At 38.5% G+C, this 14,182-nt stretch overlaps 1 protein-coding gene across 3 annotated transcripts in view; it reads right to left on the bottom strand.

The window, feature by feature from the left end:
- The window catches only part of LOC113412737 (DNA helicase MCM8), a 42,557-nt gene that overhangs the window by 11,968 nt on the left and 16,407 nt on the right, over nucleotides 1-14,182 (bottom strand). Inside the window, exons 14-19 of one of the 3 annotated variants that reach the window (XM_026668528.2) lie at nucleotides 12,980-13,175; nucleotides 12,597-12,816; nucleotides 11,619-11,828; nucleotides 10,112-10,188; nucleotides 9,600-9,789; nucleotides 7,487-8,166 (exon numbers count right to left, since the gene is read on the bottom strand). In XM_026668528.2, the coding sequence (XP_026524313.2) occupies nucleotides 8,074-8,166; nucleotides 9,600-9,789; nucleotides 10,112-10,188; nucleotides 11,619-11,828; nucleotides 12,597-12,816; nucleotides 12,980-13,175 (986 nt within the window). In that variant the 3' untranslated portion in view covers nucleotides 7,487-8,073. Of the gene's footprint in view, nucleotides 1-2,988; nucleotides 3,644-7,486; nucleotides 8,167-9,599; nucleotides 9,790-10,111; nucleotides 10,189-11,618; nucleotides 11,829-12,596; nucleotides 12,817-12,979; nucleotides 13,176-14,182 lie in introns of those variants that run through there. The other 2 variants (XM_087948335.1, XM_026668527.2) reach the window with 2 other exon arrangements.

The raw sequence follows: 14,182 nt of genomic DNA, 5'->3' as shown, positions 1-14,182 counted from the left end.
CAACTTTTAAATGTTGCCATAAAAATCTCAGGGTTAAAATGCTCTCTATTGATGAATGAATGAATGAATGAATGAATGAATGAATGAATATAATTTTTAAAATAAAACATGTGTGTGCTTTTTATTTTAAAAATTGTAGTATTAAAGTTCCTGCAAAATAATAAAACAGCAATAGCTCTTAAACTTATATACCGCTTTACAGTGCTTCACAGCCCTCTCTAAGCGGTTTACAGAGTCAGGCTATTGCCCCCAACAATTTTGGGTCCTCATTTTGCCCACCTTGGAAGGATGGAAGGCTGAGTCAACCTTGAGCCTGGTGAGATTCGAACTGCCAAATTGCAGGCAGCCGGCAGTCAGCAGAAGTGGCCTGCAGTACTGCACTCTAACCACTGTGCCACCGTGGCTAAAATAATGGTCTTACATATAAAATAAAGTTTAAAAGTTTCCCCACCAACTTTTCAAATATGGTTCTCACTTGCACAAAAAGCTTTGAGTCAACATATTGCATATTTATGATTTTTTTAAAAAAATAAGATTTTATTATGGAACACTATCTTCTTATATGCTTCATTTCCAGTAATATATTCATTAATACATCACTTCATCTTACACCATTCTCTATGCACATTTAGCCATTCTTAGGAAGTTCTGGCAGATTATATATTCAAATAATATACTAATCTAATAAAAAAGGGTGGAAAATAAGTTGGCATTTATAAGAATAATCATATAAGTTGCCAACAGAGTACCGAAAAGCAAATTTTGTCAAATAGTGATGAAGTTCACATTTATACAACCTCTAGCCAGCAACCCCAACATAAAACAGAAACACTGATCTTCCTACCAACTCTTTCAACCTAATGGACTATTCCTCTCTACAATGTACTACCATGTTTTCCTGAAAATAGCACCTACCATGAAAGTAAGTTCTTGCTTGATTTTTACACATGTGCCCAATATAAGCCCTACCCCCACCCCCAATATCCCTAATTAAGATCCCGCCCATTCCAGAGTGCATGGGTAAAAATTAAGCTAGGGTGGAGGTGGGATGGTGGAACTGCCCTACTACTTACCTTTGGACAGTTGTAGCCAGGCCTCTCACACCCCTACACCTGCCTTGTCGGCCCATTTCTTCTATAGCCAGCAAGGCTGGCAAGGCTTTCCTGAAGGCCTCTCTAGCTGATAACAAAGTTCTGGATCGATCCAGAGCTCTGTTATTGGCAGCAGAGGCCTTCAGGAAAGCCTTGCCGGCCGCAGAAAAAGTTCCTGAAGGCCTCTTGACAGTGAAAAGGAGGCCAGGGGCGACGTACACAAGTGAAGTTAAGTCAGTGGATGACATCCCCCCTCCCCCCAAAAATAAGACCTAGTGCCTTTTTTGGTGGTAAAAAAAAATAAGACAGGGGAAACACGGTAGTTATCCCCAAATAACCAAATGAAAAACCACATCGTCTTTGATGTCAGCCAGTAAAAACTGCAAATAACTGTTAACCTTAGACAAGTACAGGTTTTGTCCTCCAAAGAAGGTAATCCTGAATTTCAGACAGTTCCCTTGCTCAAATCCATCACCATACTCTTCATGAATTGAGGAGGCCTCTCCAGTTTTAAAGATAAATTATTCCTGGGGAGAGGGGTGTGTGGAATCCTAGAGTTTGTTTCAGATAAATGCATGGCCCCTGGATTATGAGAAGTACTTCTTCTTTATTTCCAAAAAGTTACAGTGCCTTGTAACATATGTAGCCATGGCTCCCTTACCATAGCACACCAATTCATGCAAACAAGTAAATTATGCTTTAGTAATTGAGGACAGGCATGACCACATTATACATCTTATACCATAACCATTTTTAGCTCATGTGTGCATTTAAACCACTATTTATATGCTTCACCATTAAATTATGAGCACATCAGCCAAAGTTATGGGCGATTCTCATTTGGTGATTACTTGTTCAGTGACTCTTCGAATTTACGATGGCACTGAGTGAGTGGTATTTACAACTGGTCCTCAAAGTTCCAGCCATCAATCACCAAATTAACTCTTGTTAAGTCTAGGACTACCTTACAACAGTTTGCTTAGTGACCATTCAAAGTTACAACGGCACCAAAAAAAAGTGACTTACAACCATTTTTCACACTTACAACCATTGCAGCATCCCCGTGGTCATGTAATCAAAATTCAGACGCTTGGCAACTGACTCACATTTATGACGGTTGCAGTGTCCCGGGGGTCATCCCTTTTGCAATCTTCTGACCAACAAAGTCAACGAGGCAATCAGATTCCCTTAACAACCGTGTTACTACCTTAACTGCTCTGATTCACTTAACAACTGTGGCAGGAAAAGTTGCAAGAGGGGGTCGTAACACTCACTTAACAAATTTCTCACTTAGCAACATAGGTTTTGGGCTCCTTTGTGGTCGTAAGCCAGGGACTACCTGTATACAGCTATCTCAGCACGAAAACCACACGATGAGGGCAATTTCACACACGCCAGTGATATGATCTGCACAACCACGAATATGGGGGAATGGAAGTGGTTCAAAAGCACACATATCAAAGGGGAAGAAGAGGCCAGGGGACCTTCTCCAGAAAGTGAACTCTCTTTCTTTCTTTTAATGTCAATTACGTTGCACGAGTTGCAATGACAATGCAGTAAACTAAAGTGGGGAGGACACATCAAAAGCGAGTTTACTTTTCACACGAAAGTACTTGCAGAGGTCAGTCTTGATTCCTGGGGGCATCGCTTGGGATGGCAAATATTCGCTCGGGATTATTTCCCCGTGCATGGGGGGGCAGCCCAAAAGCCAAGGCGAGATTTCTACTTTGCAGAACTTTTGAAAGAATTCTTTCACCATGGTCCACTGGGTGAGCCCCGCTGGCTGTGAAGCGCTACAACCTGCATTTCATAGGGACCGTCCTGTCAACGGGGACGGAAGGGAAGAAGAAGCCGAGGGGTGGGGGAAAGGAGCCGCCTGCCCATTGCCCGCCCCTACCAGTTCGGCGAATCCTTTGCTCTGCTCCGCTTTGCCAGCATCGGGTCGTTCCGAGGACTCCGCCGCGCGCCGCCGAGCCGCCCCCCCGCAGCCGGCGCGCGAGCAGTGAGGCTGCCCAAGTCCGCCGGAGGAGCAACCGAAAGGGGGCGCCCAAGCCGCAGTGCCTAGAAGGTGCTTGGGGCTGGCCGGGCGCACGCGCAGTAGCAGACGTCGCCCCGCGCCCGGGCAAGACGGCGACCGACACTCCGCCAGGCTGCTGGAGGAGGCCGCCGCCAGCGCGGCTCGAGGGCCGCTCCAGGGCTCGCCGCTGCCTCCTCCTCGGCTCCTCACGGCGGCGGCGGCGGTGGCTGCTGCTACGGTGGCCCTCAAGCCCCGTCCTGGGCTCGCGTTCCGCAGAACACCCCACCCCCAAGCGCTGCCTTTGACCAACCAAGCCGCGGTCAGCATGGCTTGGTTGAGGCGGGGGGAGGGGAGGGAAAAGACCTTTCTACCAACGAAGAAGAAGAAGAGGGGGAGGAGGAGGGGCAGAATTGAAACATGCCCCTCCCCTCCTGCTCTCCCCCCGCCGTTGGCAGTCCCCTTCCTCCATTCAAGCGCGCTTCCGCGCCACCTTCTCCCTTACGCTCCGGGCGGACCCGCTTTTTACGACGCCCCCGCTGCTCTTTACGGCAAGAGGCGCCCCGCTTATTAAAGGGACAGCAGCGTTGCTGGCGAAGATGGAAGAGTGGCTCCTGCGGGCTGTGTGCAGTCTTCTCTTCATTAATAAATTCCCCGCCTAGTGCGTGTTTAGTACAGTGGAAGCTTAAGCTTTTCTTTGAAAACACATTATAATTGAACCGAGAACCAGTTTGGGTTACCACAACTGGAACCACTTTGATGGAGATGCCAGGCTAGAAATCGTGAGTGATATAGTTCTGCCTTGGGCAAAAAAATAATTAAAAAAATCAGCTGGATGACTTTTTCCTCATTAACATTTTTATTGAGTTATAAGGTACAAAATACAAAAGAAAATAGGAAAACAGTGGGGAGAAAGGGGGGGAGGGAGAAGAAAAGTGAGGAAGGATTAGGAAAAAAAAACATGGACTTCCGACTGTTGCAGTAAAATAGGGCATTAATATCAAATCAAATGTTCTATTGTACTTTATTAATTTATTTGATTCTTTATGTTAGTTTTTATTGTTTTTTTATTTTAAATATGGTTTTACATTGTTAAGCCACCTTGAGTCGCCATGGGTGAATAGGCAGCGATATAAATTCAGTAAATAAATAAATCACAACTTTTTGTTTTTTTCATAATATAAACTAGCCATTTCTATAATCAGTCTAATTGGTAAAACCCAAAATCAAAGTTTCATTCTTTTCCATTTCAAGCACAAAGTTCAGAAGCAATGGAAACAAAAGTATTTATATTCTTTTCTTTAATCAAAAGAGTACATTTTGCCATTTCAAGCTGGATGACTTTCAGCCAGTCTGAAATCTTGCCAAAAAACACAACCCAAAACCTACAGAAATTAGTTCAGGCAATTGCCAGGAGTCAACAACTTAACTTGAAGGCACAGAAAATAAAATAAATTGGAAGTAGAGCAGCCCTTTTGCAAGCACAGCATGTGAAAAAATACAGCTGGCCGGGGCTGGTCTCCAAAACAGTAAGCAGGATCAGACTCGGTTTAATAATTTTAGGGTAGATCACTAAAAAAAAAAAAAACCTGGCTTTTAGTGATCAACATCGAAGCTGAGGAAACTACACGGGTGCTTCATAGTTGTTGGACGTTGAGTTTGACCCCAAGGGACGTTAATAAAACTGCATGAATATGGAGAAAATGCAGGGCTGTATGTAAGGCAGGTGCTGACAGCTGAAAATGTAGGTGAGTGGAAAGGGTGTCTTGACTTAAAAAACCTACTACAGTATCAGCACAGAATCAGTAAGAAGGATCTATCACATATTTAAAGATTGGCACTGGGGAAAACACAACTATAAATTAAATTACTATTCTTCACATGGAGTGTGTTTATGTACTTTGGTTTTTAAGAGCTGGTAGAAAAATAGCGAAGCATAGATTTAAAAAATTGAGAGGTCCAAAACAGATAACTTAGTATTTTTTTTCTCAATTCATTTTCCACAACTACATATATATATAGAGGTAGAATCTTGACTACTGCAAAATATGTAATATGTAGGGTTGTGTAAGCAGGAGTCCTAGAGCTATGTAAAGCTAGGATGGAATATCATTTCTGTAACCCTCAATAAATCACATTACCAAAAATCAGTGGCATCATTTCTAACAGTTTTTAAAAAGTTGAAGAACTTTCAGAAGCCCTCCAAAATCTAAAAATACTCTGCTCATGTACATGGCATATTTATACACCGCTCTGCATCAATGCAATGCCCACCGTAGCTTTTTCCCAAAAAGTGAAGGTTAAAAAAAAAAAGACAAGTCTAGCTCAGCACCTACTTTGCCAGTCCCTTCCCAGACATTTCTCCAACTGTATTGTCTGGCCTAGCACTGGGATTTCTTGTTGGTATCCCTCCCAAGAGGCCTTAGTGACTCAGTGATGCCACTTGCTATAGACTCTAAGATTGGACTTTCTTTCAGACCTATTATCCTTGTCTTTAAAAATAATATGCATTAAACATTACCAATGAACAAGTTGCTTTGTTTTAAGAATATGTAAACTTTATTCAGAATATCAATACTGGTATTCATCGTTTACCGTAGAATCAAATGTACATATATCTATTGTAAATAGTAGAGTACACAGTATTTGTAGATGACCAGTGAAACTTCTCACTAATGGAGTGGTGATAGTTACTAGAACTGTGGGACAGAAGTCATGGCAGCCAGTTGAATAGAATCAAGAGCAGAGTTATCGTATCTAGGTTGCTACAATCCAGAAAACCACCAGGCAGCAATGTACATTATTCATTTTGTTGCCATCTGATTGGTGACCTGATTTTTGAAGCCCAGTTTTGATAGCCCTAGCCTAGCCAAGAAATCACGAAGATGAAGCCAGCTAAAATACATTGTTTTCCACCTTCTTGCCAAAACCTTAATGATAAACAGCTTCTAGACTAGGGATAGGTATCTGACACAATCCAGCGATTTTGAATTTCTTTTCTTATCAGCCCCAAATGTAAAATAGTAGAGAAATTGAAATTGAGAAGACATTGAATATTTCAGCAAAAAAAAATGTCCAGAACATAACCACATCAACCATCTACATGAAAGAAAATGTTTGAAAGACTCACTATTGTCTTCATACTTCACTGTTGAAAATCTGTGGGAAAATCTAGATCAGGGCTGTCAAAACTCCCATTGCGGGCGAGATGTGTCACGCGCTGGCCACGTCCCAGTTTAGTGAAGGAGGAAAAAATCCTGATATGTGACACCGCCGTGATGACATGAGTCTGACATCCCTGATCTAGATAGATCTATCAAAGGTCTAAGAATATTTTACACCAGAGTTTTGCAATGAACCATGGAAATCATTCCCAAAGCAATTAAGATTTTTAACCAGATGTATCTATTTGAAATCTGTTACCTCTGCCAAAGGATGTGTTTAAATGTACTACTGACTGGAAGGTTGTCCAAATTTGGAGCATTAGGGAGTGCATTTAACACCTTTGCTACACAAGCTGCACTGGAGCCCGTTTGCTTTCAAGTCCAATTGAAGGTATTACTCCTTTTAAAATCCTTCATGACATGAGACCGGTTACCTGAACAACCATCAACCTGTTTCCTTACCCCCTCCCCATAAGGCAGGGAAGATATGCTGCAGATCCCATTGGTTAAAAAATTTCAACCAGCAGGATCTAGGAAGAGGCCCTTCTCTGCCATTGCCCCCACCCTTTGGAACCTCTTACCTCCAGAGGTGTGAGGCAAGCCCACTCTTCTGGCCTTCCAGAAGGATGCTAAGACCTGGCTTTGCCAATTAGCATGGAGTGTGTGTGTGTGTGTGTGTCTAAGAATGTTATGAAACCCTGGGGATGGCTGGTTGCTTAAGGGTTTTCCCTTCGACTTGCTAACTATTAGCTCTGTTAACTTTTTAACTTTGATTTTTACTTTTAACTTACACATTTTAACCTTTTTAACCTGTTTATAACTCTACCTTTTGGTCATTTTATATCACGTTGTTTTATATCACTGCCCCGAGTTGCTTAGATGTGATAGGCAATGTAGAAAATTGCTAAATAAATAAAAATAAATAAATGAAATCAACTAATACTGTAACTTCCAAAATTATACATATATTACACAAGTGGCAGACAATGCCATTGTTATTTCTCAATGGGAAAAAAAGCACTAGAAATTTGTCCATACCGAGTCCAGCTATTGCATTGCCCAATGTGACATGTATCCTTTCTCTTTCATTTCACTAAGATAATAAACTAAGAGGGCTCTCCACATACAAAACGTCCCCTTTTGGTTCATGGGTGGAATGTTATATATATTGACGCATACTCAACTTTTTGTCAAATGGAGAATTACCAAACTAGGTGTTTTAAATAATCCAACAATGTATTCTTTTAATGGTATAATATTTAGAACATGAAGAACTTTGCTCATTCACAGAAGACTAAATAAATGCAAGTGCAGTTTGACTTAAAAATATAGACCATATTCATAAATCAATAACAGGGTTAACAAAATTACTCAAATCAGGCAAAACTTTAACAAGAATGGCTTGAAACATTACTGTATATATATATCGCTTTCAAAAGTATTATAATTAGTAAACGAGTTGATTCATGTCAATACATAGATGAATAAAGCCCCTTCACTTTCCTCATCCAGTATTTGAAATATTTCCCATATCCTTTGCATCACAACACATACCATCCAGCTGAGTTATCAGATTCTCACATAACCCTTTTCAGGGATGTCAAGGAGGAGTAGGGAAGTCACCTTCTTCTGCCCTTTTTTACATTTACATTAATCTTGTTTCAGATCGTTTTAACCAACGCCTGAATTCTACAAACTTATTAGCAGGCAAGAATTCAGCTGAATAAGAAATACAAATGAGTTGCAATCCTCTGCGTTTCGTTCTTCTTCTTAGTGAACAGTTCTCTTTAGGTATTGAACTACTTCACATTGTCTGAAGCTGATACAATCTCGGACCTTTCTTCAAGAAATAACCCTGATCATTTAAAGATGCAATGAAGTTTTCAAAGTCAGGCATCTAAAAAAAAAAAAAACAATAGCTGTGTGATCAAGACCAACTACAAAATATTATATTGTGTTGGAAAGGGTTTTTAAGAAGTCGATCCATTTTTTAAAAAAATTGGAGAGGAACTTTAAAATGGTAGCGAAACTTTCCACTTAAATCATCTAGGAAGCAAATCTACATCAATATATATATATATCGCAACATCTCAGAAGATGGTGTTTCTTAAACTTTTTTTCTCTCTCAGGACCCCTTCTCATTTTTTAAAATTATACAGGACCTCAAAAGAGATTTTGTTTGAATGGGTTATATTTTATTGATATTTGCAGTATAAAAGAATTAATAACTGATGCATTCACTACTGTTGCTGCTTCTCATAATTGTTTGATGAGATTTAATATTGTATAATTTTTCAATGTGGGCAGGAAAACCCTTGATTCTGTGGACCTCTGAAAGAGTCTTGAGGAACCCCCACTTAAGAAACAATGCCATAAGGCAATGGTTTGTTTATTTGGTACCTTAGAGTCAATGTGACTCCTTGCAACTACCAGGAATTCCCACAGTTTTCTTGGCAAGATTTTGGAAGTGGTTTGCCATGGCCTGCTTCCTAAGGTTGAGCGAAAGGGACTGGCCAAAGGCCACTCAGCTGGCTTTGTTCCTAAGGCAGGACTAGAAATTCCATTATCTTGGTACCTTAACCACTACATTAAATTTGGCTTCTTAATGTATCCTAGTCATATTTAATCTATTTCATTTTTTCAATTAATATTTCAAATGTTATACTTAAAAAAACAAAGGTTTAATGGAAATCTGGAGTTAAAATGTAGCAAAATAGATTAAGCACAGTTAGTGAAAATTGGGCAGATAATTTGTACTAGTGTTTATAGTTAAATATTGCAGAAACAATACAACTTTAAAGGACTTTCAGTTAAAATAGCCTAAACATTACCTACATCCAATAACAAAATAAATTCCTAAGCAAAATATGTTTTTGTTTTGTGCAAGTTACATTCAATATGAGCCGTGGTGGTGCAGTGGTTAGAGTGCAGTACTGCAGGCTACTTCTGCTGACTGCCGGCTGCCTGCAATTTGGCAGTTTGAATCTCCCCAGGCTCAAGGCTGGCTCAGCCTTCCATCCTTCCGAGGTGGGTAAAATGAGGACCCAGATTGTTGGGGGCAATAGGCTGACTCGGTAAACTGCTTAGAGAGAGCTGAAAAGCACTGTGAAGCGGTATATAAGTTTAAGTGCTATTGCTATTGCTAATACCAGTAATATCAAATTCAAATATCATTTCTAAAGTAAAACTGGAGCTCCGGGTCACTTCAATCAGTAGAACCACAGACATTGGAAGCAACAATAATCCTCTCTCTTCCAACTGTGATATCAATATCTGATAACATCAATAGCTAATTTTATCCTTCTAGAGTATATATTTATTTTAACTTACTTTCATATTTAATTCATTAGCAACCTGCCGGAGTTGATGAAGCTCAAAAATGTTGTTATAAGTTCTTTCTGCAACACGATGGAGGGCAGAAATAAACTTCTTTCCTTGTGACCTTTTGCTCATTCCAGAACCATGCTGAGAACGCTCAAAATCCAATTTCCCAAACTCATCAGAGTAAGTTCCTAACATACTTGAGAAAAGAGTAAACCAAAATGTATGTAGTCAGCAAGAAAGTAAAATGAAAAATACAACTGAAAATGAGGCAGAGAACTTTCTTTGAATTTTTCCTTAATCAGAGTTTTAATGAGCTTAATAAAAGAACACATTTACTTTATAATTCTACTCAGGTTGTGCTTGGTTTATTGAATGCATGTTACTCTACTTTGGATTATTTTTCAAAATACTTTGATTTATATTAGCTGAAAAATGCATCAGTTTGCATATTGTTCAGTTTGTATGTTACAGGCTCATAGATTTTTATTTTATTACCGTAGTATTTAATTTTGTACTACCTGTATTTCATTATTTCAACAACATCCTCAGCATCTTCTTTGGTGGCCTTTTCTCTTAACTCTAATCTTGATCGTGCCTTAAAGAAAAGCAGTAATGCTAATATTATATACAAATCTCCATATTTAATTGGATCAGAAACGGCATGGTTAGAATCACATTCATATTAAAAATAGTTCATTGAATAAGACACAGTTTGCTTAGCTGGGCTGACACACAATACTAAGCCACAAACCATGTTTTACAAATCATAATGGTTGAGTTCACATTCCATATCAAGCCAAGTCCCATGACTGAGCACCCCGATTGAGAAAGAAATTTGCACTAGACCTGAAAAAAGTTATTCTTCAATTTGTTATCACAAGGTTTCTGAATTTTGTGAATTTTTTTTTTTCCCAAAAACGTGCCAGTACAAACTGGTGAATTGCAAATAGAGATTTTCATTACTAAAACATTAAAATGACTACAGCTAATATATCCATCCTACTAAAACTTCAATTAATTAAAAAAGATTGGAAAGAGATATTAGAGAAACCATAGTTTAGCAGCAAAACAAGCGTTCTGCATATATTGTAACAGTTAAACCTCCTAGATTAAAGGATGATACATATAGTTGACCTAAGAACAAATTCTGTACTTCAAAATTTAGAAGGCTTGGCAATTAGATTAAACATTATTTATATTGTGGTCTGCCTTTAATAAATTCTCATCCATGATTTGATCTTGGATGAAAAGGCAAGCTTGGCATATATCACTGACATTTGGGAGAAAATTTCCTTCTTGGGGATATGCCTATCTGTTTTTCAGATGTTGTATCAGTTATAACGCCAAGTTAAATAAGGTGGAAAGACAATTTGTCCTACAGGAGGCAACTGGTACTGCTCCATAGATAACTGGATGTGAGGTGCTATTTTTAGGCTAGGTTTGAAGGACAAGTGGAGAGTGATGTTGTTGTACTGGCCTCCATGCTGCGGCAGCAACTGTTTTGAATCTGCCTGTACCAGTAAGATTTGCTGAGAGAAGTACCATTTTCCTAAAGACAGAATGCCACCTCCAGCGACCCTTGGGCTTGAATCTATTTAGTGATGCGTTCTCTCCTATGGAACAGCTCCAAGGTATCTGGGCCACTCCCTCCTTGTTTTTTTATTTCTTTGTTTTTGGTGCCTTCAAGTCAATGTTGATATATATGGGTGTCTTCATGTATGTATATACATGCATATATGTATAGATCAGATGCCAGTTTATTTATTTATAGTACCATGGGTACTATATGTTTCCACAAAAAAATGGTAGAAACATTGGTTTTCCTCAAGTCACAAAAATATTTAAATTTGATCCATTTTCAATGTCAGGTGGCATCAACATGTGTCATTTAAAATAAACCAGATATGTCAACATAAGAAAAAAAATTCTGTATTATAGTCTCCATGTTTTAAAACCCAGTACTTTGGGCTGTCAAAATACACCTACTATAAAATTCTTAGTAACAGTTGTAAAATGAAGAAGTACCTCAGTAAGGCGGATCAATGATTCCAGCTGTCGTGTTGTGATGGGTGTACTATCTGCTCTTTGACTTTGTTGTCTGAGCTCAAGATAGAATTTCTGAAGTATCTGAGCAGCTTCTGGAGATAGCTTGGGATGAACATATTGCCTTGCATAGCCAACATATTTCTTTAACAACTGATGCGGAATTGGGTCACAGTTTTCTCCTGGAATAAGCTAACAGTTAAAAATACTATTTAGACATTATAATATTCCATTTCAACTGGAAAAAATAAATGGTATGAGCAGATAGGAGCTATAATAATCCTCAAAGAGAATCTAATGACACGTTAATCTCCCACCTCAACCTCAGAAGCACAAAAAAGTAATCATAACACAGACTATTGTACATTTGTTACATGAATTCTCATATTGGAGTGTTAAAGCACTGTACAAAAATGAAGTTTAATAATTGAGATCTACCTCCCCAGTGCTTTGCCCACTGGAACTGCCGTCCCTTTAACTCTCATAGAGCGTTTACCCAAAAGCTTATTTCTTCCAAGCAGAAACTGAACACTTGACTAAAAACTTCAAAGAAAGTTACTTTTATAAAGACTTTGCTATTATTTTTATTTATATGTGCATTTGATATTGCTAATTTCCATTTATTCTTTTCATATATTACAGAATTCTGATTTTCTAACTTTTTTTTACACTTTCTAGATTACCCTATGAGGCCAGCAGTTTCAAGAACAGAAAAGTTAAAAGAAATAATTCAGTCCCCCATAATGCTATGTTAAATTTGCAAACTATACTGTAGCAAAAAAGGAGTATCGTATTCCTCTAATAACTATACTCAACCTATCTCAAACATATTAAATATACAAAACATCTTATCTCAAAACAATTTATTTCAAATGTACTAAATATATCCTTTTTTCCAGACATCATCAGCATTCCCTAATGATAAGATATAGTAAGTCAAAACACGAATAAATATTTTACCTTTAATCTCTCTGCTAGTGGTTTGTCTGAATGAACTTCAAGGACTGATATATCTGAATTCTGAGAATGCTCACGAGTCACAGTAGCACTGCTACATCCAGTCTGTTTTCTATTTCTCATCGCCATCACATGTTCAGAAAGCAAATGATCATGATCTTCATTTGGAACATCCAGCAGTATGAATACCAAGTCAAATCGGGATAACAAAGCACTTCCCATCCTACATGGAAAAAAACAAACAAATCCAGGCCAGTACTACAGTTCTACCTCAAAGAACTGAATAAGCTTCAGAATTTACACAAAATAAATGTTATTAGAAATTCTCTACTTTTTTGTTTGTTTTGTAAACTATAAAGCAGACATTTTGAAAATACTGTACTTACTTTAAATTCTCAGATACAGTTTTGGCTTTGTTATAGTGACCCCCAACTGGATTTGCTGCAGCTATAATTGATGTCCTTGTTGGCAAGCTGCAAACAATGCCAGCCTTAGCAAGACTAATACTTTGCTGTTCCATAGCTTCCAGCAAAGCTTGGTGCTGGCTCCCCATTTTATCAAACTCATCAATTCCACATATACCTTAAAAGAAAAATAATTACAAAGTAAGCAAGGCAATTATTTAATTCTGAGAAGAATGCCGATATAAAACCCATCATGTTCAAAATGAAATTTATTCAGGGAAAAAATTTAGTATTTAAATTAAGAATTCCCTTTTCACTAAGAGGTAAAATCTTTCACGGTAGGCATTTAAAGAACACAACTGAACTAATAGGTTCTTAGAATTCCTAAATAATGCTTATTATTAATATTTTTTTGTATATATTATTATGCTACACTTTATTTAGAGCTTGTATTTTTTTCAGGATAACAGAAATTCCTCGATTCTCATGAAATAAGTTTCTGAATGATACTTGAATTGCAGATCACATGATGTTAGGCATGTGCTTTGTTTAATAGTTTTTTGTAACTTATATGGAAAACTCAAAACAGCCAATCATATCAGCAGTGGACTCCTTGGTGCCCTCTAAGCTCGGTTGTTTGCCTGAAGATGTTTTATTACCAGACAAAGTAAATCTTCAGTGTTAGAAAGGAGTGGGGAATTCTTAAAATGAAATAAAATATGTAATCAGTTTAGCTCTCAGGAGCACACTTGCTCAGGTGGTTAGGACGTTGGGTTGGAGTTGCCAAGCCCACGTTCAAGATCAGAGTGTTGCATGTCAGGGTAAGCTGTCATCCCTCCACTCCAGCTCCTTGATGGGGACAAGAGCCTTCACAGGCATCACCACCCTGGACAGCGGCGGACAGCAGTGATGTCACCAGCTAATGTTTTCAATCCAAAAATCACCTTACATGGTACCTCCGACATGAACAAGAGGGGAATTTAGCTCAAAGTATCTGCCTATATAAGTATTTCTTGCTTTTATGTAATCATCACTACCAGCCTAGTTTTACTTTCTCTCTCATCAGATTCTTCCCATTCTCTGTTTCCCAATATTTGAAAAGTACAGGTGAAACTCAAAAAATTAAAATATTGTGCAAAAGTTCATTTATTTCAGTAATGCAACAAAAGGTGAAACTAATATATG

This window comes from Notechis scutatus, chromosome 1, assembly GCF_049901735.1.
Source record: "Notechis scutatus isolate UNSWTSFEM ecotype Mainland chromosome 1, rNotScu1.2, whole genome shotgun sequence".
In the NCBI taxonomy this organism is placed as follows: domain Eukaryota; kingdom Metazoa; phylum Chordata; class Lepidosauria; order Squamata; family Elapidae; genus Notechis; species Notechis scutatus.
The sequence above is the reverse complement of the archived record's forward strand: the minus strand, read 5'-3'. Positions and strand labels throughout refer to the sequence as shown.